Below are 20,194 nucleotides of genomic sequence, written 5' to 3'. Positions count from 1 at the left end.
AAGCAACAAGGTGGACCCGGGGTGGAAACGATAAAGCACCCCCACGACCTATAGCGCCCAGTACTCAAGGGAACAGGCGGACGGGAGTGGGAGACGAGAAGCAACTCGCTATCCCGCGAGAACTGGCTCCGCGCGAGTTTGGCCGACGATAAGGACAGTGAGAGCCGGTGCGCACGCGCGCTTCGGCTTCCGGCCTGCACTCCTGCTGCCCGCAGTCCTCCAGCCTCCGAAGCGTCTAGCCCGCGCCGCTGGGCGGGCCGGGCATGCGCACACGGAAGAACCCCGCCCCGCTTGCCCTCGGAAGTGCTTCCTTAGCCCGCGGCGCGCTTGTGCAGAACGAAGTCGGCGCGGCGGCAGAGGTGGTGGCCGAACAGGCGACGGCGGTGCGGCCGCGGGTGAGAGTTAAGAGCCGCGCGGGGCTAGGGCGGCGACCGCGAGGGGCTCCCTGGAGGGGAGTAGGCGAGGAGCGCCTCGGCAGGGGCGCGGGCTGGGGGCGGGCGCCTGCTCCGCGCCCGCGCCCGGCGCTGGGCAGGCCCGACCCCCACACCCTCGCCCGCTAGGAGCTCCGGCTGCAAAGGCCCATTGGGTCGGGTCGGGTCGTGGTCCGGGGCGCCTTCCCTGCGCCCGAGGACTCGTCCGTTGGCTTGCTGGCTCTGTGGTCCGGGACTCACCTGGATAGGGGTGACGGCGGCCCCAGTTCCAGGCCCACCGAGTGGAAAGGAAGGTCCGGAGGCGGAGCGCCCGGCACCGCGCCCGAGGCCACCAGAGCCCGTTAGCTGGGCCCGTTTCGCAAGCGAAGCCCCGAGGTTAAGTGACTTCCCCGCCTGTCAGTCTAGGTTTCTTATACCATTCTTCTTCCTGCCCCCCAAAGCTCATTAACTTCTTCACCTTTCCTATTCGCCTGATTTTCTTTGCTTGTTGTTAAACCTTTGTACTCAAAGCGTTTTCACCTCACACGCCTAGCGGTTGTATTTTCCTACAGGTTGAAACAAATGGATGTCTTTTTTCCTTTCCCCCGTGGAAACTTCCCTCTCAAAGCTGTCATCCTCCTGCTCCGGTCGGGACTGGAGCCCCACCTTGCAGCTGAGTAGCTGTCCTAGAACCTGTTGTCCGGGCTCCCCTGGGCTGGCTTGTTTTCAGTGTGACCATCTACTCTCCTTCCTTTCTTCCATCAGAGCTCATCAGGTAGCTTTTGAAGAAGTCGACTCATTTTTTTTTTTTTTTTTTTTTTTTTGCGATACGCGGGCCTCTCGCTGTTGTGGCCTCTCCCGTTGCGGAGCGGACGCGCAGGCTCAGCGGCCATGGCTCACGGGCCCAGCCGCTCCGCGGCATGTGGGATCTTCCCGGACCGGGGCACGAACCCGCGTCCCCTGCATCGGCAGGCGGACTCTCAACCACTGCGCCACCAGGGAAGCCCTCGACTCATTTTTTTATATTGAGCTCTCGGTTAGCTGAAAACGGCTTTATTTATCCTCACAGGAGAAGGGTGGGTGTAAAGTTCCAGATCAAAAGCCCCCGGTGGGAGCTGTGAAAGCATTGCCCGTCTTAGGAGTTCCCTGCTGTCCTGAAGGGTCTCGTCCCGTTCTGGTTTCCGACCTCTTGTTTCTGATTTTTTTTCTGTCTAGTAGAAACTTTAGGTTTTCATTAGTGCTGTGAAATTTAATGGTTTCTTCGAGAGTGGTTTTTTTTGGTTTTGTCTGAAAATTAGGTTCTTTCAGTTCTGGGGTATTTTATTTCATAGGTTATTCCTTTGATGATATTCTCCACGTTTGTTCTTTTTAATTGTTATTTTATGTGGGTCTATAGTTGATTTACGACATCGTGTTAGTTTCAGGCGTACAGTAAAGTGATTTATACACATACATGTGTCCGCTCTTTTTCAGGTTCTTTTCACATATAGGTCATTGCAGAGCATTGAGCACAGTTCCCTGTGTTATGCAGGAGGTCCGTATTGATTATCTTTTTTTTGAATAAAGTTATTTATTTTATTTATTTTTGGATTTGTCAGGTCTTTGTTGCTGCGCACGGGCTTTCTCTACTTGCGGCGAGCAGGGGCTACTCTTCGTTGCGGTGCGCGGGCTTCTTGTCGTGGCAGCTTCTGTTGTTGCGGAGCACGGGCTCTAGGTGCGCAGGCTTCAGTAATTGCGGCGTACGGGCTTAGCTGCTCCGCAGCATGTGGGATATTCCTGGTCCAGGGCTCGAACCCGTGTCCCCTGCATTGGCAGGCGGATTCTTAACCACTGCGCCACCAGGGAAGCCCTGGTTATCTATTTTAAATATAGTAGTGTGCCTACGTTTCGTTCTGTTTTCAGTTCGTGATTTCTAGATTCTTGCTTTGCCTGTTATTATTTTGCTATTATTGTTGTTATTGTTGTTCATTTTCCTGTTCTCCATTATGAAAGCCTTCTTTAACTCTTACATTCAAGCGCTCGTATTCATTGTTTTGTCAGGTTCATCACGTATTTACTTTTAAAGGTTTATTTTTTTTTTTTAACTTTATTTGTTTATTTATTTAGGCTGCACTGGGTCTTAGTTGTGGCATGCGGACTCTTAGTTGCAGCATGTGGGATCTAGTTCCCCGACCAGGGATGGAACCCAGGCCCCCTGCATTGGGAGCGTGGAGTCTTACCCACTGGACCACCAGGGAAGTCTCAGGGTTCGTCTGGTTTTAATTCACCATGCTCACCTTTGGCATCTATTCTAGTTTCACGATGTGGTAACGTCTCCTGTCATCCGGGAGGACGTTAACACCTTCTATTGATGTTTCCACCAGGTTTCTTTTTTCTCTGATGCACACGTTTCTTTGCGTCTGTTTATGTTAAGTTACCAGTCTGCATGGAGAGTAGTGCTTCTCATCTAGCGAGTTCAGTGGGCCTGGCAGAGTGCTGGGGTTTGGGGAGTGTGGGGGGCCCCCAACTGTCAGTGTCTGAGAATACTGTCTCTGGTGCTCTCTTCCCAGAAAAGACTCCTGATCTCCCCTGGGTTGGGAGCACCAGCTGGGTCTCCTGCCTGCTGGACACAGACCAGGGGAAGGGGTGTTGCCTGCCGCTTAACGGGTGGGTTTTTTGTTGTTTTTTTTTTTTTTTTTTTTTTTTGGCTGCATCAGGTCTTCGTTGCTGCGCGGGCTTTCTTTAGTTGCGGCGAGCGGGGGCTACTCTTCGTTGTGGCGCGTGGGCTTCTCATTGCGGTGGCTTCTCCTGTTGTGGAGCAGGGGCTCTGGGTACGCGGGCTTCAGTAGTTGTGGCTCGCGGGCTCTAGAACGCAGGCTCAGTAGTTGTGGTGCATGGGCTTAGTTGCTCTGTGGCATGTGGGATCTTCCCAGACCAGGGCTCAAACCCATGTCCCCTGCATTGGCTGGCGGATTCTTAACCACTGCGCCACCGGGGAAGCCCTAGCAGATGGGTTTTGATGGACCTGCCCCCTTTTCTCTCTGGCCTCATCTCAGTCTCTGATAGCTACTGGCACTCACTGTAACGTGGTGAGTGATTAAGTACTTGCTTGCGTTTGGGTTTCCTGAGCCAGTCGGATCCTCTCCACAGGTGCTCTCACGACACCTGTGGCGCGTACTCCCGACTAGGACAAGAGCTTGTTCTGGCTGCTTGAGGAGAAACTGGGCTCCCCCCAAACTGACTGGAACTCTTGGCTCTGGTAGTGTTTTGCCTTTACCAGTTGGCGGCTCTGGGTGGACTTGGCGTGAAATAAAAAGTCTAGTCCTGGGATTCTGCAGCCTCACCACGTGTGAGGTTTTTGTAAACTCATCAGGTCACACTGCCGGTCGGTGGCACAGCTGGCTGGTGCCTGGACTGTTAGTTTCCTGTGGTCGGTGCAGCAAACCACCACCGACTTAGTGGCTTAAACGACCTAAGTTCATGATGCAGCTCTGGAGGTCAGGAGTTCATTGTGAGTCTCACTGAGCTTTATTTCTTCTGGAGCCTCCAGGGGAGCATCGGTTCCACCTTTTCCAGCTTCTAGAGGCGCCGCATCCCTGGCTCGCGGCCCGTCCTCCATCCTCACAGCCGGCAGCGCAGCATCTCCCGTCTCTCTCTGCCTCTGACCCCCCTGCCTCCCTCCTATAAGGACCCTGTGATGACACTAGGCCCCTTGGGGAATCCAGGGTCCTCCCCTTCTCAGGGGCCGTAACTTAACCCCACCTGCAAAGTCTCCTCTGCCCCGTGAGGTGACACGTCCAGGAACCCTTGAGATTGAGATGGGGCCATCTTTGGCAGGGGTCATAGTCACTCCTGGGCCCCATCCCTGTGAATTTACCCCAACAGAGACAAGATGCCAGGGGCCTGGGGCCAACATTGACCAGTGGGAAAGGGAGTGTAAGATGAGAGAGGTTCCTGGAGGTTGGGTCTGAGCTGAGCCTGAAGGAGGGTGGGAAACAGTGGCTGGGCTGGAAGAGACATCAAGGGCTCGGGAGAGCCTTCCTCAGCCGCGAACGAGCCGTGAACATCTTGTGCGTTAGGCAGTGGCGGGGGGATAGGTTGGTAGATGTGTTCCTTGTTTCCAGCAAATGTACAGCTGAGCCGGAGAAGCAGAATTTAGGCTGAGAGAAATAAGTGTAAGACAATCAGAAAGGGAATTCAGAGGAGGGAGTGAACAGCATGGGCTTGGGTGGTCTGGGGAGGCTTCTTGGAGGAGGTGAGACTAATTAGTGAGACCTTGGTCTCATTTTGCCCTTTGCCATTTCGGGTCCTTGGGCCTTTGCACTCCTCAGGCTGGGGGGACTTCCTCAGTCCACCCACCAGGTCACCTGGAGATGCCCTGTTTCTCCTTCTTCCTCATTTCCATGTGCCTGGCCCATAGTGGACCCTCGGCCACTGGAAGAGACTTGGTAAAGCGTGGGCATGAGGCTGAGAGCTGCGAGAGCTCTGGGGGATGAGGCTGAACCAGGAGGGCGAGGCCTCCCGCGCAGCCTCACAGCCGCCCCTTGGCCTCCACAGGTTTCCTCTCTGGTCTGGTAGAGCCCCAAGGTCCTCACCATGGACTTCCAGCATCGCCCCGGAGGCAAGACCGGGAGTGGGGGCGTGGCCTCCTCCTCTGAGAGCAACCGGGACCGTAGGGAGCGCCTCCGGCAGCTGGCCCTGGAAACCATCGACATCAACAAGGTACACGTGCCCTCCCGCCGCCTGTGCCCACCCTGCACCAGGGAGCTTCACCTGGAGTGGCAGCTCTCAGTGTCCACCAGAGGCCGGCTGCTGTTCGTAGCCCCACGTTTGAAGGGTCTGTTAGCACAGGAAGCTATACTTAGCCAGAGGTGTGGGGAGTCGCCAGTGGTGGGGGCCCTGATGGCACCACGGGCAGCGAAAGACAGCAGCTTATCCGTACAGAGCTGTAGGGAGACAGGCCTCTGCCTCGGCCCTGGGGATACGTATGTGGGTCCCCCTGGGCGCTGTGGGGTGTGCAGCAGCATCCCTGCCCTGCCCCCGCGCCAGATGCCAGGAGCTCCCCAGTCACAGTGGCCACAGATGTCCCCATGTGTCGCTCAGTGTCCCTTGGGGGGCGGAATCACCTCCGGTGAGACCCCAGGGATAGGGATTCCACTGACCCCAGGAGACTGGGTTCCATGACCACCTGACCTCTGTGGTCCTGGGATGCTGTACACATTTCAGTCCACACCTGAGTGGGAGGGAGAGGAGGTGATACAGATGATGGGGGCCCCCCTGGTTTACACCAGCTGAGCATCGGGGATTTATCCTGGTGTCCAGCGTGAGCAGGGAGCAGACTCAAGGTTTTCGCGAATAACTGACTAAGGGTTTCTCAGCTTGGAGGTGCGGCCCGGTCATTCCCTGGGGCATGGGGGCCATCACGGGCGCTGTTGGGTGTGGAGCAGCACCCTCACCTCCACACTTGATGCCAGGAGCCCCCAACTCGTGACAACGACTGACGTCCCCAGACATTGCCCAGTGGACCCTGGAGGCAGAGTTGCCCTCGATGTGCCCCTTGGTGTTCAGTGTATAGGTCCTCTTAGACTTTGAAACGCTCTGAGGTGTGTCGAGCCCGCACCGTGTGCCGGACGCTCCCAAAGCCCCTCAGAGGCCTGGCCTGGGAGGTCAGTTCTGTTACTCTTCCCATTTTCCAGATGAGGAAACAGAGTTGAGGGTGGGATTGTCATCGCCAATGACGACACGGTCTCTGGGCGGTGGAGTTGGGACCTGAACCCCTGCTGTCTGCTCTGCGCCTCTTGAGTGGTCACCAGTTGGCCCTGGAGCCCCTGCCCCACTCACGGGATGTGCAGAGACGGGGTCTCCTAGGGCCTCGGGTTGGCCCGCTTGCTTCTCTGCCCGCGTCAGGCTGTGCTGCGGCACGAGGAGGGCTGGCCTGGTCGGCGCCATGGAGATGCGTGAGCAGCGGTGCTGTTTCGGCTCTGCCTCCTGGACCCTGGGCTGCCGAGGACGTGGGGCCGGGGCTCCCGGAGGACCCTTCCCCGAGCTTGCTGCAGGGGCGTGTGGTCAGCCCCAGCCCCACCCAGTGGGCTCTGCGGTGTTGCCTGGGGGGCTCCTGCTTGTCCTCTGCGCCCCCTCCCCCGCCGCGAGCGTTCGCCCTGAAGAGAGTGGTGTTCTCTCAGCGCCCGTGCGGGGTCCCCAGGGCCCCTCCCACCGCATAACAAGCGTGCTTCCTCCGCAGGACCCCTACTTCATGAAGAACCATCTGGGCTCCTACGAGTGCAAGCTGTGCCTGACGCTGCACAACAACGAGGTGTGGCCCCGCCCCTGCCCCACCCCCCACCCCGCCCCACCTGTGTTGCTGTGGACTTGGCGAGTTCTTCAGTACCGGTGGCACCGTTGCCACAGATGTGTATCTGGGAACGTGGGGACACCCTGGGACGTTCCACGTCAGGGCCGGGGTCGTGAAGTCTAGCCGGTGTGGCTCTAGTTTGCGCCTTTGAAGCAGGCGAGAGTCTGATGCTCCCTCACGCTGGGCCCCTCTCCTGGCACGAGTAGGTCCCTTTGTCCCTTTTCTCGTGTGGAGGACGTGCTTTGTTTCTGGTGGTTGCCAGCCCCGGTCGGCAGCACTGAATTGAACAGCCCGATATGGGAGGGTCTCCCCGCGGCATTGGGGCTGCTCATCCTCCGGGGAGGACCGTCCTGGGCATGCTGTCCCCGGGGGTCAGAAACCGCCCCCACCACCGGCCCCCGTTGAGAACCACTGATTCGCGTGTCTCATCCCTGGGGCATCGTGGAGATGGAATCACGGGACATGATCACTCCTGGGTTTCCCCACCACTTCCAAGCAGTGTCCACAGCCCACACTGCACCCCAGCAGCTGCAAGACTGCCCGCGTCGCACCCTCCGGAGGCCCGCCTCACCCCCGGCTTTTGGGGGTCTCGTTCCCCTGTGTGCAGACCCACTAGCGCTCGTCTACTCAGCAGCGATCGGGTGCCTATCGGCACCTCCCCGCTCGCTTTGTCCTGAGCTGTGCGTCCCTCTCCCGTTCTAGGGGAGTTACCTCGCGCACACCCAAGGGAAAAAGCATCAGACCAACTTGTGAGTACCTCGCGCCCCTTCCCATGCCCGGCGCTCACCCCCACCAGAGCTGTCACCTCACTTGACCCCCGTCCCCCCTGACCTCGAAGCTCCAAGGTTGGCTGGGGCAGGGCGGGGGGGTGGCACTCCTGGCACCTGGGCCTATGGCCTTGGCGGCCTGTATGGAGGGGCCTCAGCCCCATGTCCGTCCCACCTGCAGGGCCCGGCGAGCAGCCAAGGAGGCCAAGGAGGCCCCCGCCCAGCCGGCGCCAGAGAAGGTCAAGGTGGAGGTGAAGAAGTTCGTGAAGATCGGCCGCCCGGGCTACAAAGGTAAGGATGCTCTGTGGCCTTGGCGGGCAGCCCCACACCCATCCACACCCACACCCACACCCACACCATCCGCCTCTGGGGAGTGGCTTCCTGTCAGAGGGCTTTCTTCCCTGGGGGCTGGGACCGCCTTCCCACCGTGAACTTTCACACACATGCCGGAGGAGGAGCAGTGTCGTTATTCTTTACGCTCCTAGCAAAGGTGGGTGAGCTTGTGGGACGTGAGCGCGAGCCCTGGTGTGGCTCTCTCCTCTGACCACGGAACTGGGTGCTGGCTCTTCTTCACCTGAGGAGAAAGGAAGGGGAGGGGGAGGGTCTGTGCGTGCAGCAGCGCCTGTGTCACCTGGTTCGGAAAGCCAGTCAGGCGGCCCAGCTGGAGCACAGGGGATACAGGAGACCGTGTGCCAGGGGCGGGGGGGGGGGGGTGGGGGAAGGCAGGCCACCTGGTAGGCGTCCTGCTAAGGTGGGGACATCCTGCGTGTGGGTGGCGTTTCGGGGCGTGGCGTGCAAAGGCCCTGGAGTGGGCCTGCTTGGTGAGCCAGGACAGGGATGGCACTGTTTCCCTGGGGAGGCCACCACAGGCTTTCTGGCCAGTCCAGGCCATCTGGCGTCTTCCTGGGTGTAGCGGGGAGACACTGAGCACCCGTGTGGAAAGCAGCCCAAAGCCACAGAGCTCTGGCAGTGGGCACCCTCTCCCAGAAGTGGGGGCACAGTCTTGACCCTCACACTCGATGCTCCCCAGGTGGGGGGGCAGGCAGTGGGGAGGTCTCCCTCCCACCCCCACCCCCACCCGTGTGATCTGGGGCAGATGGCACCCGGGGTGCAGCCCTCCCAGCCCTGGATGGTGCCCGTCCAGCTGCGGATGGCTCTTGTGCTTCCCCAGCCAGGTGACCACCCCCAGGCCTGCTCTCCCGTTTGTGGGTAGTGTTAGGCCAGCCCCAGGGCCCCTTAGTTGGTCCTGACACCTCCTGTGTTGCAGTGACCAAGCAGAGGGACACGGAGATGGGTCAGCAGAGCCTCCTCTTCCAGGTGAGCAAAGGCTGGGGACCCAGTTCTGAGGGAAGGGGCTCCCTGAGAGGCGGTGCTGCCACCTGGCCGTGTCCCCACAGATCGACTACCCCGAGATTGCCGAGGGCATCATGCCCCGCCACCGCTTCATGTCCGCCTACGAGCAGAGGATCGAGCCTCCGGACCGGCGCTGGCAGTACCTGCTCATGGCCGCCGAGCCCTACGAGACCATTGCCTTCAAGGTAGCGCACTGGACCCCCGAGAGGTGGGGAGCCGGCCGAGGAGTTTGCTCCGTCCGGGCAGCTGGCCTCCAGCCCACTCCAGGATGCCCCTTCCTGCCAGGGCCAGGGGTATCCCTCTGGGCCCTTGCCTCTTGAGAGGGTGGCAAAGGACAAGGCAGCGCGAGGGCCAGGGGCTGGGCATCGAGGTGGGTGTCCGCCCAGAAGCAGAGACCCCTGACATGGCCCCAGCAGTAAGGTGTCCCTGCTGCTGGCTGTTCATGGATTCCATGACCGGATCTGGTCCCCAGATGGACGTTAATGGCATAGCGTAGATCATGGCTTTCTCGGGCTTGCAGGTTTGCTGAGTGGTGGAGCAAGGACATCAGTCGACTCTGTTACCCCTAAGCTAGACCCTGTCCCCTCACAGAAGGGCCTCCTCAGCTAGGCCATCTCGTGGTCCTGAAGGCCCGTCTCTGCCCCCTGCTCCACCCCACGCAGGTGCCAAGCAGGGAGATTGACAAGGCTGAAGGCAAGTTTTGGACTCACTGGAACCGGGAAACTAAGCAGGTGAGTCACTGCAGGTCCAGGCAGTTGCCGAACCTTCTCCCAGCCCGAGGCCCAGGGGCCACGCTCAGCCTCTCCTTTCTGTCCAGTTTTTCCTCCAGTTCCACTTTAAGATGGAGAAGCCACCGGCCCCGCCGAGCCTCCCTGCAGGGCCTCCTGGGGTGAAGCGGCCCCCACCCCCGCTGATGAATGGTTTGCCCCCTCGGCCACCACTGCCCGAGTCATTGCCCCCGCCCCCGCCAGGAGGCCTGCCCCTGCCCCCCATGCCGCCCAGTGGGCCTGCGTCCTCGGGGCCTCCGGGCCCTCCTCAGCTGCCCCCACCGGCTCCCGGTGTCCACCCCCCAGCACCAGTGGTCCACCCCCCAGCATCTGGAGTGCACCCCCCAGCTCCTGGGGTCCACCCACCGGCACCAGTGGTCCACCCACCAGCATCTGGGGTCCACCCCCCTGCTCCGGGGGTCCATCCCCCAGCCCCAGGGGTCCACCCTCCAGCACCAGGGGTCCACCCTCCAGCCCCCGGGGTCCATCCTCCCCCATCTGCTGGGGTTCACCCCCAGGCCCCAGGGGTGCACCCACCAGCTCCTGCAGTTCACCCCCAGGCCCCGGGGGTCCATCCTCCAGCTCCCGGGGTCCACCCCCCAGCCCCAGGGATCCACCCCCAGCCTCCTGGGGTCCACCCCCCACCTCCTGGGGTCCACCCATCAGCTCCTGGGGTCCATCCTCCAGCTCCTGGGGTCCATCCCCAGCCTCCTGGAGTTCACCCCTCAAATCCCGGGGTGCATCCCCCAACTCCCATGCCTCCGATGCTGAGGCCCCCGCTGCCCTCCGAAGGCCCTGGGAACATTCCTCCCCCTCCCCCCACCAACTGAAAAGCCACCCCTGTCCCAGCAAGTCTGGCCTTGTTTTCCTGTGTTCCCCCCCGCAGAGTGAAGTTGAGTTTTTTGTACAGGGCTGGGCCGTGTTCCCAGAGCCCATTAAAGAGTCTCTGCTAACCTTGGAGCGCACTGCTGTGTGGGCTGGCCGGCGGGCGGGTGGGCGGGAAGCACCCACTCGCTGTGGGTGAACACGCACGGCTGCCCTCTGCCACCTATGGGGGTGGCTCAGGGTCGGGGCCCCACCAGGATCCCAGGGGGTGGCCGCTGGCAATGCTGTGCCCTGGAGGCTGCTGGGTGAGGACAGACCCTGCTGGCCAGCAGTGGGTCTGGGGTCGCCCTCTGGGAGGAGAGCAGAGCAAAGGCTGCTCGCTCTCCTTGGGGGTCTCTGTGGGCCCCGAAGGCGTGGTGAGCGAGCGTGCAGTGGGTGTGGGGGTTCGCCCCCCACCTACCCAGTGGTCCTGTGGGGCAGGGGCTCTGCACCTCTGCCCTCCTGCAGCACCCTCCACCCCCCCAAATTGTTGATCGTTTGGGCCACACACTCCCTGCTCACATTCCTGCTCCTGGCTCTAAAGGGGAAAACTTGTCAAGGACATTTTGACAAATGGGTCACAGGCCACACTTTGTAGCACTGGTGAGAAGAAGATAGATAGGCAGCTGAGCCGGAACAGAAGGGGCTTTGAGGAGGCTGCCGGCCTGCCCGGGCTCACAGCGGGCACTGGCCCCCAAGGTCACATCCCTGAAGGAGATAGGGGCCGCCTTCTGGCACAAACATTCTTGCTCCCTCATATAAGCTGGGGCAGCCCGGCCCCTCCAAGCTCCCATGATGCAGGGTCCACCTCTCTCTCAGCTGGCCCTGGTGCTGTTGGCAATGGGGGCCCTGCTGGGGGCCAGGACCCTCAGGGGAGAGGTCTCCAGCACCCCGGCCCTGCCCAGGGAGCCAACCCCAGGCGGCGGAGGCGGAGGGCTCATCTTGCACCAAGACTGGGACTGGCCACCCCCTGGCGTCTGGCCACCAGGCAGCCCTCGGGACCCCCTGTGCCTGGTGACCCTGGATGGGGGTGGCAACAGGAGCAGTGCTCCCCTGCGGGTGGTGGGGGCCCTGAGCGGCTACGAGCGGGCGTTCCTAGAGGCTGTGCGGCGCGCCCACTGGGGGCCCCGGGACCTGGCCACCTTTGCAGTCTGCCCCCCGAGAGACGGGCAGCCCGCCCTGCCCCATCTGCAGCAGCTGCAGGCATGGCTTGGGGGGCCCGGGGGGCGGCGGCTGGTGGTCCTGCACTTGGAGGAAGGTACGTGGGGCCCTAACCCAGGGGCCTGGGTGGGGGGCTGGCTCTGGTGCCCCAGGGTGGGAGAACCCTTGGGAAGTGGAGGCTGATGGCCACAGAGGTGGGTGATCTTATCTTTGCCCTGCCTGGGGCAGCAAGTCCTCCTGCAGTGCCTGGGGAGGGTCCCCTCTCCTCCGACCTTGGAGCCACAGGGGGCAGGGCCAGCACAGCCTGAAGGTCCAGCCGAGGAGGGCCCTTCCCCCCACTCCCTGACCAGGCTGCCCAGGGGGCCTGTCCCCAGGGACCGCTGGCCTCAGACACACTACAAGGAAGGGCTTTACCCCAGGACATCCCCAGACCAAGAGACCCCAAGGGCTCCACCCCACTGCCCACAGTGTCTGTCACTCCTCCCAGGCCACCCGTGTCCCAAGGAAGCGCTACACCTGGGGTCCAGGGGCGTCAAGCCTCTCCCTCTAGGTTCCCCGGGGCTCTGGGTGGGGTGGGGGCTCTCCCTCCTGCAGGACTGGGACAGGCTTGGGGGAGGGGCTCAGGCATCCCCTTCCCCACTGTCCTGGCCGCAGTGACGTGGGAGCCGACACCCTCGCTGAGGTTCCAGGAGCCTCCACCTGGAGGAGCCAGCCCCGAAGAGCTGGCGCTGATGGTGCTGTACCCAGGGCCTGGCCCGGAGGTCACCGTCACCGGGGCCGGGCTGCCCGGCGCCCAGGTACCAGGGAGTTGAAGGGGACTGCCCCTGGGCCACCAGGAGCCCTCACTCAGGGCGAGGAAGGGGTTACGGTTTTGTTGATTTTTTTAACTGGGTTTAACAAAAAGGCTGCAAGTGCCCAGGTTGGAATTTTGAAGGGATGCTAAGGGCAGCAGGCAGAGCAGGGCTGGCGCCCTGCGCGCCCACTGCCTGGCTGAGCCCCCATTTCCGCAGAGCCTCTGCCTGAGCCGGGACTCCAGCTACCTGCCCTTGGTTGTGGGACGCCCCGAGGCGGCCTGGCGCGGGCCTGGGCTCGCCCTGACCCTGCGGCGCCGCGGAAACGGTAGGTCTCGCCCAGACAGGGACAGGGATGCTGCGGAGCGTGGTGGGGACGGCTGTCCTCGACCCCCAGACCTCCGGCGCTGAAGCAGCGCCGCGCACGCGCCTCCCGTCGCAGGTGCGCCACTGAGCACCGCCCAGCTGCAGGCGCTGCTGTTTGGCGCCGACTCCCGCTGCTTCACACGGATGACCCCGGCGCTGCTCCTGCTGCCGCCGCAGGGTCCCACGCCGATGCCCGCGCACGGCCAGCTGGACTCGGTGCCCTTCCCGCAGCCCAGGTGCGCGCGGGCCCGGCCCTGGGGGCGCGGGGAGTGGGGGGCGGCGCAGCCTTGCGCCCTCACGATCCCCCACTCTGCCGTCCAGGCCGTCCCCAGAGCCCGAGGAGGCGCCGCCCAGCGCCGATCCCTTCCTGGAGACGCTCACGCGCCTGGTGCGCGCGCTGCGGGGACCCGCGTCCCGAGGCTCGCCGCCGCGTCTGGCCCTGGACCCGGGCTCGCTGACCGGTTTCCCGCAGGGCCAGGTCAACCTGTCGGACCCCGCGGCGCTGGAGCGCCTGCTCGACGGCGAGGAGCCGCTGCTGCTGCTGCTGCCGCCCACGGCAGCCACCCCCGGGGTCCCCGCACCACTGCAGGGTCCGGCGTCCGCGCTGTGGGCCGCGGGCCTAGCGCGCCGGGTAGCCGCCGAGCTTCAGGCGGCGGCCGCGGAACTGCGCGGCCTCCCGGGGCTGCCGCCCGCCACCACCCCGCTGCTGGCACGCCTACTGGCGCTGTGCCCGGGGAACCCGGTCGGCCCCGGCGGTCCGCTGCGCGCGCTGCTGCTGCTGAAAGCGCTGCAGGGCCTGCGCGCCGAGTGGCGCGTGCGGGAGCGGAGCGGGTCGGCACGGGCGCAGCGCAGCGCCGGCGCCGCGGCCACCGACGGGCCGTGCGGGCTGCGCGAGCTGAGCGTGGACCTCCGCGCCGAGCGCTCGGTGCTCATCCCGGAGACGTACCAGGCCAACAACTGCCAGGGCGCGTGCGGCTGGCCGCAATCGGACCGCAACCCGCGGTACGGCAACCACGTGGTGCTCCTGCTGAAGATGCAGGCCCGCGGCGCCGCCCTGGCGCGCCCGCCCTGCTGCGTGCCCACGGCCTACGCCGGCAAGCTCCTCATCAGCCTGTCCGAGGAGCGCATCAGCGCGCACCACGTGCCCAACATGGTGGCCACCGAGTGCGGCTGCCGGTGACCCCGCGCCGTGCTCCGGCCGGCCCATATTTATTCGGACCCCTTCATCGCTCCCAATAAAGACCAGAAAGCACGCGGTTGGGGTGTCCGTGCATGTCTGGGGACAGGCGGAGGCCTCCTTCCCCCATTTCTCCTCTGGCAGGCAGGGCCGCGTCCTCCCCGTTGGCACCCACTGCCTCCCTGACCCCGCCCCCGCCCCCCCCCCCCACAGCCGCCTAAAGCTCCCCATCCCTGTCACTCAGGCCCCGGGCAGGTTCTGGAGTCCAGGCACAAAGGAGCAGGCGATGAGGGGGACCACAGCGCTCGCTTTATTTGCTGGAACTGCGGGGCGGTCGAGCAGAGGTTCAGGGACCCCCGCGCAGGACCCAGGTCTGGCTCAGTCCCGCCCCTTGCCCGCGTGGTGCTTCTGGCGGCCGGGAGGCCGGTCCTCCTCATCGGGGCGCCGCGGGGAGGCCCAGGCCTGCCTCTTCCTATGCTCGGGGTCTCTGGACTCTCCCGCCCATGCCCGATGGCCCCCTTCGCGCGCCTCCCAGCGTCGGTGTAGGGCCTCCTCGGCAGCCCGCGGCCTCTCCTCTTTCCGGGGTCTCTCCCTCCTTGGCCTCTCCTTCTGTGGCCTCTCCTTCCGGGGCCTCTCCTTTCTCAGCCTCTCCGCCTTCTTCCGCCTCTCCTTGGGCCCTCGGTCGGCAAGCGGCACGCGCTCCTCCTCAGCGGTCTCCTCAGACTCCCCTTTGTCCTTCCCTGCAGCCCCGCTGCTCCTGGGAACCGCGGCCCTTTCCTCTACCTTCGCCGGGGGCTCGAGCGATCCCAGTGGGGGGGCCCAGGCCACGGACTTTGGCTGCAATGTGGACAGTGTGGGGTGGTGGGGTCGGCACAGAGTTCCAAGGCCCAGGCCCCTTCCCCCAGTGAAGGCCCCACTGACAGGTCACTTGAGGAAGTGCTTACCAGGGGTGACGCTGGCTCCTTCAGGGACGAGCTTGGCGGGACCCACGGCTCAGGGACAGGCGCAGGGGCTTCCGCCTCCCCCGCCACGGCCTCTGGGAGGGGACGGGAGGGGATGCGAAACAGCCTGGCCCAGGGGACCGACCACTGCACACCGTCCATCCCCGCCCTTGCCCCCAGAGACCCCTCTCCCTGGGGACATGCAAGGGAGCCCAGCCGGACCCCACCGGGTACGCTGAGGCTGGGCTGGGTCCCTCCGAGCCCTGGGAAGGGGTTCCGAGTCTCCGCTGCTGCGATGACCTTCCCTTCAAACCTCCCTCATTCAGGCTGCAAAAGGATGCTCCCGTTTCTCTGAGGGACGCAGGAGCGCCCGCCCTGGCGCGCAGAGAAAGCAGCACGCTACCGAACGGGGGCGCACACGCCCATCCCGGGCCTACAAGGCCCGGGGTGGGAGTCGTGGGGCAGTGAGGGTCGGTCACCGGTAAAGGGAGATGCACCGAGGTCCTTGCTGGGGGGTGGGGGGGCAGGGCTCCTCTTAAGGTCTATGGGAGGCGGGGGTCAAAGCTGGTCCTGGATAGAGGGAGTCGGGCGCGACCGTCGGGGTGCACAAGGTCAGTCTGTCCCTGAGCAGGAGGTGCACGGGGCGGGGGAACCCCTCCTCACTCACAAGGTCCATACTGGGGGGAAGGGGGCGCGCACGGCCTAGAGTGGGAGCGCACAGACCCGCCCCCTGGGCTGTCCGCGCTTCCGGGAGGGAGTAACCACGTGCTGCGGCGCAGGCTCACCTCGGCACAGCTGGAAGGCGGAGCCCAGCAGCGCCACGAGCGAGGCGAGCACCAGGCACTTGTTGAGCGTCAGGTGTCCCCAGAGCAGCTCCTCGCTCAGGACCGGGGGCGTGGGCGGCGGCTGCGAGGGCGGCGCGGCCTGCGCCTTCTTCCGCGTGGGACTCTGGGGACCTGCGGGAGCAAGTGCGGGCTGGGCGCAGGCCGCGTGGGGCTGACCCGCGGCTAAACTCAGCTCTGCCCTGCCCGGCTGTGCGGCCTTGGGCCGAGGAACTAAGCCCTGCGGGATTGGCCGCTTCACTGGGATGCTGAGAATATTCTAGAAGATAATTAGTTGAAGCTTAGTGGCACCTAAGCTGGTGTTATCATGAATTAGCAGAGGCTCCCACAGCCCACTGAGTAACGGCCTGTGACACCCAGACACCCCCCAGTCAGGAGCCCCATGCACGCTATCACCCTGCCCCCCAGATCCAAGGACCCAGCCCAGGACCAATCCCCCACCCCCATGCTGATCCACACCCACCCCACCCCCACCTCACCCCTGCCTCCCGGAAACCCACTTGCTTCTGCTTTCAGCCTCTCCTTACCCGGTCCGGAGGCCACTTTGTCCACAGGCTCCTTTTCTGTTTTCTTGGGCCAAGCATCCACACCGCCTGCGGGGCTGCCCTCAGCTGCCGGCTCCTGAGAATCCTGTGGGGAGTAACATGTCATCCTGGGTGTTTCCCTAAGGGAGACCAAACCCTTCCCATGGGCTGCAGAAATGCACCCTCTTGGCCAACATGTCCCCTACTCTAGGGGCACCCTGGGCTGAAACCCCAGGGCCCTGGCTACTCACACGGGGCCAGCTGCTGGAGTCGGCCAGCCTGGATGTTGCTGTTGGCAGGAAAAGAGGGACAGTCACAGTCGTGGAAACCCCCAGGCTGATCCCACCCTCCGCTCAGTTCTGCTGGGTGAGGGACAGGTGACTGCTCCCGTTCTGCAGATTAGAAAGCAGACAGACGCAGAGGCAGCCTTGCATGAAGGCGCACAGCACGTCACTGCCAAGCTGGGATTCAAACCCCGACCTGTGTGGCCCAGCACCTGTGTTCTCTGGGTTCTTTACAAACCCCCAACACACTAATGGACACAGATTGGAAATGGGGGGCATGGTTTAAGTCAGTCCAGTGTGGGAGACCAAGTCCTGGTCCCTGAAGGTGAGCCACCTGGCTCAACAGGAGGATGGGGGCGTGGGCTTCATCCTGTGGTACCCTCTTGGCTACCTTGAGCCCTGTCCTCCCGGGGCCGGCCTGGGCAGGGGTCAGCCAGTGCAGAGAGGTCCTCGTCCACTTGGCAACTGCCCAGGCCTCCATCCAACTCCTCCAAGGCCCTGGTTGTCATGGAGACGTCTGAGAAGCAGCAGGTCCAGAGTCCGGCTTGGGGGGGAGGGGGAGGAGGCAGCCTGCATTTGCTGAGCCCCTGGTATGGGCCTGGGCCTGGGCCTGACCTGGGGAGAAGGGGGCTCCCTACCTCCCCACACCGCCTTCCTTGTCCCTCTGCCTGGAGCCACCTTTCCTCGGTAGCTTCACACGCAGGGCACGACCACAGCCCTCCGCCAGGCACTCTCCCTGCCCCCCTCAGGCCTGCCTCAGGACCCCTCCTGACAGGCTGCTGGGCTGCTGGGGCCCAGAGTGGGCTGGGTTCTGGCCATGGTCACACAGAGGTGAGCAAAGAGCCCAAACCGGAACCCTTGGCTCCAGGGTCGGCTCATGTTCTCAGAGACCAGCGACTATTTTTATCCAGTGCCTGAGGCCAGCAGGACAGGCCAATGTGGGGCCCAGCCCCTCCTAGGCCCTTGCCCCCCTGGGGTCTCCCTTTGGACCATCCTCGCCCCCTATTCCTGGCACCCAGCCTCCCCCCAGACACCCTGGGTGTAGGAGCTCAAGCCCCAGCAGCCGGGACCAGCCTGGTTCTGGCCTTGGCAGGCAGGGGCAGGGGTCCCGGGCCTCCAGACCCCAACGCTGGGGTCGCCACCTCTTCTGGCCGTCTCTGCTCCCATAGGGCAGATGAAGAAACTGAGGCTGGAGGTGGAGCCGTGGGCCAGAGGTTGTGCAGAGCTGGAGCCAAACCCGTCTGTTGGCTTCCACAGCCCTGCTCTTTGGGGTCCCCAGTGTCTCTGCTGCCAGCAGAGTGACCCATCCCTGGGGCCAGAGCAGGCCGTGGGGAAGGGGCCCAGTGGGCCAGGGGGTGCCCCTAAGGGTGTGTGTGGGCAGCCACAGGAGTCGGGGACACCCGTGGACCTCAGGGATGCCCTCCCAGATCCCAGGGACCACCATCTCTGCCCAGGCCTCCCTCTGCCCCTCTTACCCCGCTGTTGCCACGCTGGGCCTGGTGGACAGGATGGAGCATGGGGAGGGTGGCCCCAAGACAGACAGCAGCAGGTGGCTGGAGGCCGCGAGGTGGGCCAATCAGCTCCTCAGCCGCTGCGGGGGTGGAAGGAGGGCTGGCCTGAGGTCCCTGCTGGGGCACATCCCCACCTCGGAGCAGGGCCAGGCACTGGCCCCACCCCCATGAGCACAAAGCCACCACCAGGCTGGCCACGGTGACTCTGGGAGCATTGCTTCCTCTCTCAGCCTCAGAAAAGAGGGTCCCTGGGGGTGGGAGCACCCACAAAGCGTGGTCACCTCGCCTTTATGAGCACCTGCTGCGTGCCGGGCTCAGAAGCAGCTAAACATCCACGTCCCTGTGGAGCCGGGGTCCATCAGGGAGGGCTTCAGGGAGGAGGATGACACCATCGAAAAGAAGCCAGGCTCTGCTGGCTGACGCGGGTCAGGCACAGCTCAGAGGCCTTGGTTTCCTCATCTGGAAAGTCGGGTCGTTTCCTCCCAGGGGGGGCTGTGAGGCTCAACTGTGGGCTGTTTTTTTTTTTTTCTTTTAATTGAAGTATAGTTGATTTACAATGTTGTGTTAGTTTCTGCAGTACAGCAAAGTGACTCAGTTATACGTATATATATTCTTTTTCATGTTCTTTTCCATTGTGGTTTATCACAGAATATTGAATATAGTTCCCTGTGCTTTATAGTAGGACCTTGTTGTTTATCCATCCTATATATAATAGTTAGCATCTGCTAATCCCAAACTCCCAATCCATCCCTCTCCCACCCCCCTTTTCCCTTTGGCAACCACAAGTCTGTTCTCTATGTCTGTGAATCTGTTTTTGTTTCGTAGATAAGTTCATTTGTGTCATATTTTAGATTCCATGTTTAAGTGATATCATATATTTGTCTTTCTCTGACTTACTTCACTTAGTATGATAATCTCTAGTTGTATCTATGTTGCTGCAAATGGCATTATTTCATTCTTTTTTTATGGCTGAGTAATATTGTATTGTATATATGTACCACATGTTCTTTATCCATTCCTCTGTCGATGGACATTTAGGTTGTTTCCATGTCTTGGCTATTGTGAATAGTGATGCTAGGAATATAGGGGTTCACGTATCTCTTTGGATTAGAGTTTTGTCTGGATATATGCCCAGGAGCGGGATTGCTGGAACATACGGTAACTCTATTTTTAGTTTTTTGAGGAAACTCCATACCGTTTTCCATAGTGTCTGCACCAATTTACATTCAATTGTGGGCTGCTTTTGTATCATCCCACCTAGTCACCCATCCACACCTTTGTTTAGTCAATCATCAAACACACACCACTCAGCCCAGCCGAGCTGTACTGGAAATTACTTTGTCATTTTCTTAAATAACAGCCTTATTGAGATACAGTTCATGTGCAATTCACTCTGTAAAGTGTACAATCCAGTGGTATTTAGTACATTCCCACAGTTGTGCCACAATCATCTCTATCCGGTTCCAGAACATTCCATCACCCCAAAAGAAGCCTGTCCCCATCAGAGTCACCCCCTATCCCCAGCCCCTGGCAACCAGATATCCACTCTCTCTGTCTGTGGATCTGCCTGTTCTGGACGTTTCCTATCAGTGGAATCACACACTGTGTGTCCTGCGTCTGGCTTCTCTCACTGAGCATCATGTTCTCAGGGTACATGCACGTTGTAGCGAGTGTTGGGGCTTCACCCCTTTTCGTGGCTGAGTGATGCTCCAGCGTGTGGAGGGACCACATTGTGTGTATCCCTTCACTTGCATCTGACAGGGCTGGGATTAGGAGGAGGAGAGGAGGAGATTTGGTCAAGTGCAGGTTCAGATCCTGTCTTCCTGCAAATTTTTTTTTTTTTTTTTTTTTTTTTTTTTTTTTTTTGCGGAGCACAGGCTCTGGACGCGCAGGCTCGGTGGCCATGGCTCACGGGCCCAGCTGCTCCGCGGCATGTGGGATCTTCCCAGTCCGGGGCACAAACCTGTGTCCCCTGCATCGGCAGGCGGACTCTCAACCACTGCGCCACCAGGGAAGCCCTGTGCATTAATTTTTAATTGTGGTAAAATACACATAAATATAAAATTCACCATCTTAACCATTTTTAAGTGCACAGCTCAGTGGCA

At 61.9% G+C, this 20,194-nt stretch overlaps 3 protein-coding genes across 4 annotated transcripts; 2 read left to right on the top strand and 1 right to left on the bottom strand.

The window, feature by feature from the left end:
- The first annotated feature begins 266 nt into the window (after positions 1-266).
- Positions 267-10,573, top strand: SF3A2 (splicing factor 3a subunit 2). 2 transcript variants are annotated; one of them, XM_079915947.1, is made up of 9 exons: positions 267-395; positions 4,947-5,111; positions 6,631-6,702; positions 7,444-7,490; positions 7,690-7,799; positions 8,776-8,825; positions 8,906-9,046; positions 9,524-9,592; positions 9,679-10,573. In XM_079915947.1, the coding sequence occupies exons 2-9, from the start codon at positions 4,986-4,988 to the stop codon at positions 10,456-10,458; spliced, it is 1,395 nt and encodes a 464-aa protein (XP_079772073.1). In that variant the 5' UTR covers positions 267-395; positions 4,947-4,985; the 3' UTR covers positions 10,459-10,573. The 2 variants fall into 2 exon arrangements, with proteins under 2 accessions (XP_079772073.1, XP_079772074.1); XM_079915948.1 differs by lacking the exon at positions 267-395 and adding an exon at positions 1,967-3,056.
- Positions 10,574-11,115: 542 nt separating this feature from the next.
- AMH (anti-Mullerian hormone) lies at positions 11,116-14,062 on the top strand. The gene is made up of 5 exons (XM_079917605.1): positions 11,116-11,750; positions 12,308-12,450; positions 12,664-12,772; positions 12,887-13,046; positions 13,132-14,062. The coding sequence occupies exons 1-5, from the start codon at positions 11,285-11,287 to the stop codon at positions 13,988-13,990; spliced, it is 1,737 nt and encodes a 578-aa protein (XP_079773731.1). The 5' UTR covers positions 11,116-11,284; the 3' UTR covers positions 13,991-14,062.
- A 221-nt stretch (positions 14,063-14,283) lies between these two features.
- Positions 14,284-17,330, bottom strand: JSRP1 (junctional sarcoplasmic reticulum protein 1). Its single transcript, XM_079917557.1, has 6 exons — positions 16,970-17,330; positions 16,546-16,583; positions 16,271-16,400; positions 15,714-15,884; positions 14,932-15,023; positions 14,284-14,824 (listed from the first exon to the last, which is right to left on the bottom strand). Exons 1-6 carry the CDS (start codon positions 17,085-17,087, stop codon positions 14,366-14,368), a joined length of 1,008 nt encoding a protein of 335 aa, XP_079773683.1. The 5' UTR covers positions 17,088-17,330; the 3' UTR covers positions 14,284-14,365.
- Positions 17,331-20,194: the final 2,864 nt, after the last annotated feature.

This window comes from Stenella coeruleoalba (genome assembly GCF_951394435.1).
Source record: "Stenella coeruleoalba genome assembly, chromosome: 3".
Classification (NCBI taxonomy): Eukaryota; Metazoa; Chordata; class Mammalia; order Artiodactyla; family Delphinidae; genus Stenella; species Stenella coeruleoalba.
The sequence above is the reverse complement of the archived record's forward strand: the minus strand, read 5'-3'. Positions and strand labels throughout refer to the sequence as shown.

Bases quoted from the DNA above. Each gene is read 5' to 3' on its own strand.
- SF3A2 (XM_079915947.1), top strand. From the start codon at position 4,986: ATGGACTTCCAGCATCGCCCCGGAGGCAAGACCGGGAGTGGGGGCGTG. The intron at 8,826-8,905 runs GTGAGCAAAGGC...GTGTCCCCACAG, and splicing joins AGCAGAGCCTCCTCTTCCAG to ATCGACTACCCCGAGATTGC. The intron at 9,047-9,523 runs GTAGCGCACTGG...CACCCCACGCAG, and splicing joins ACGAGACCATTGCCTTCAAG to GTGCCAAGCAGGGAGATTGA.
- AMH (XM_079917605.1), top strand. From the start codon at position 11,285: ATGATGCAGGGTCCACCTCTCTCTCAGCTGGCCCTGGTGCTGTTGGCA. The intron at 11,751-12,307 runs GTACGTGGGGCC...TCCTGGCCGCAG, and splicing joins GGTCCTGCACTTGGAGGAAG to TGACGTGGGAGCCGACACCC. The intron at 12,773-12,886 runs GTAGGTCTCGCC...CTCCCGTCGCAG, and splicing joins CCTGCGGCGCCGCGGAAACG to GTGCGCCACTGAGCACCGCC.
- JSRP1 (XM_079917557.1), bottom strand. From the start codon at position 17,087: ATGACAACCAGGGCCTTGGAGGAGTTGGATGGAGGCCTGGGCAGTTGC. The intron at 16,584-16,969 runs GTAGCCAAGAGG...TCCTGCCAACAG, and splicing joins CCGGGAGGACAGGGCTCAAG to CAACATCCAGGCTGGCCGAC. The intron at 16,401-16,545 runs GTGAGTAGCCAG...TACTCCCCACAG, and splicing joins ACTCCAGCAGCTGGCCCCGT to GATTCTCAGGAGCCGGCAGC.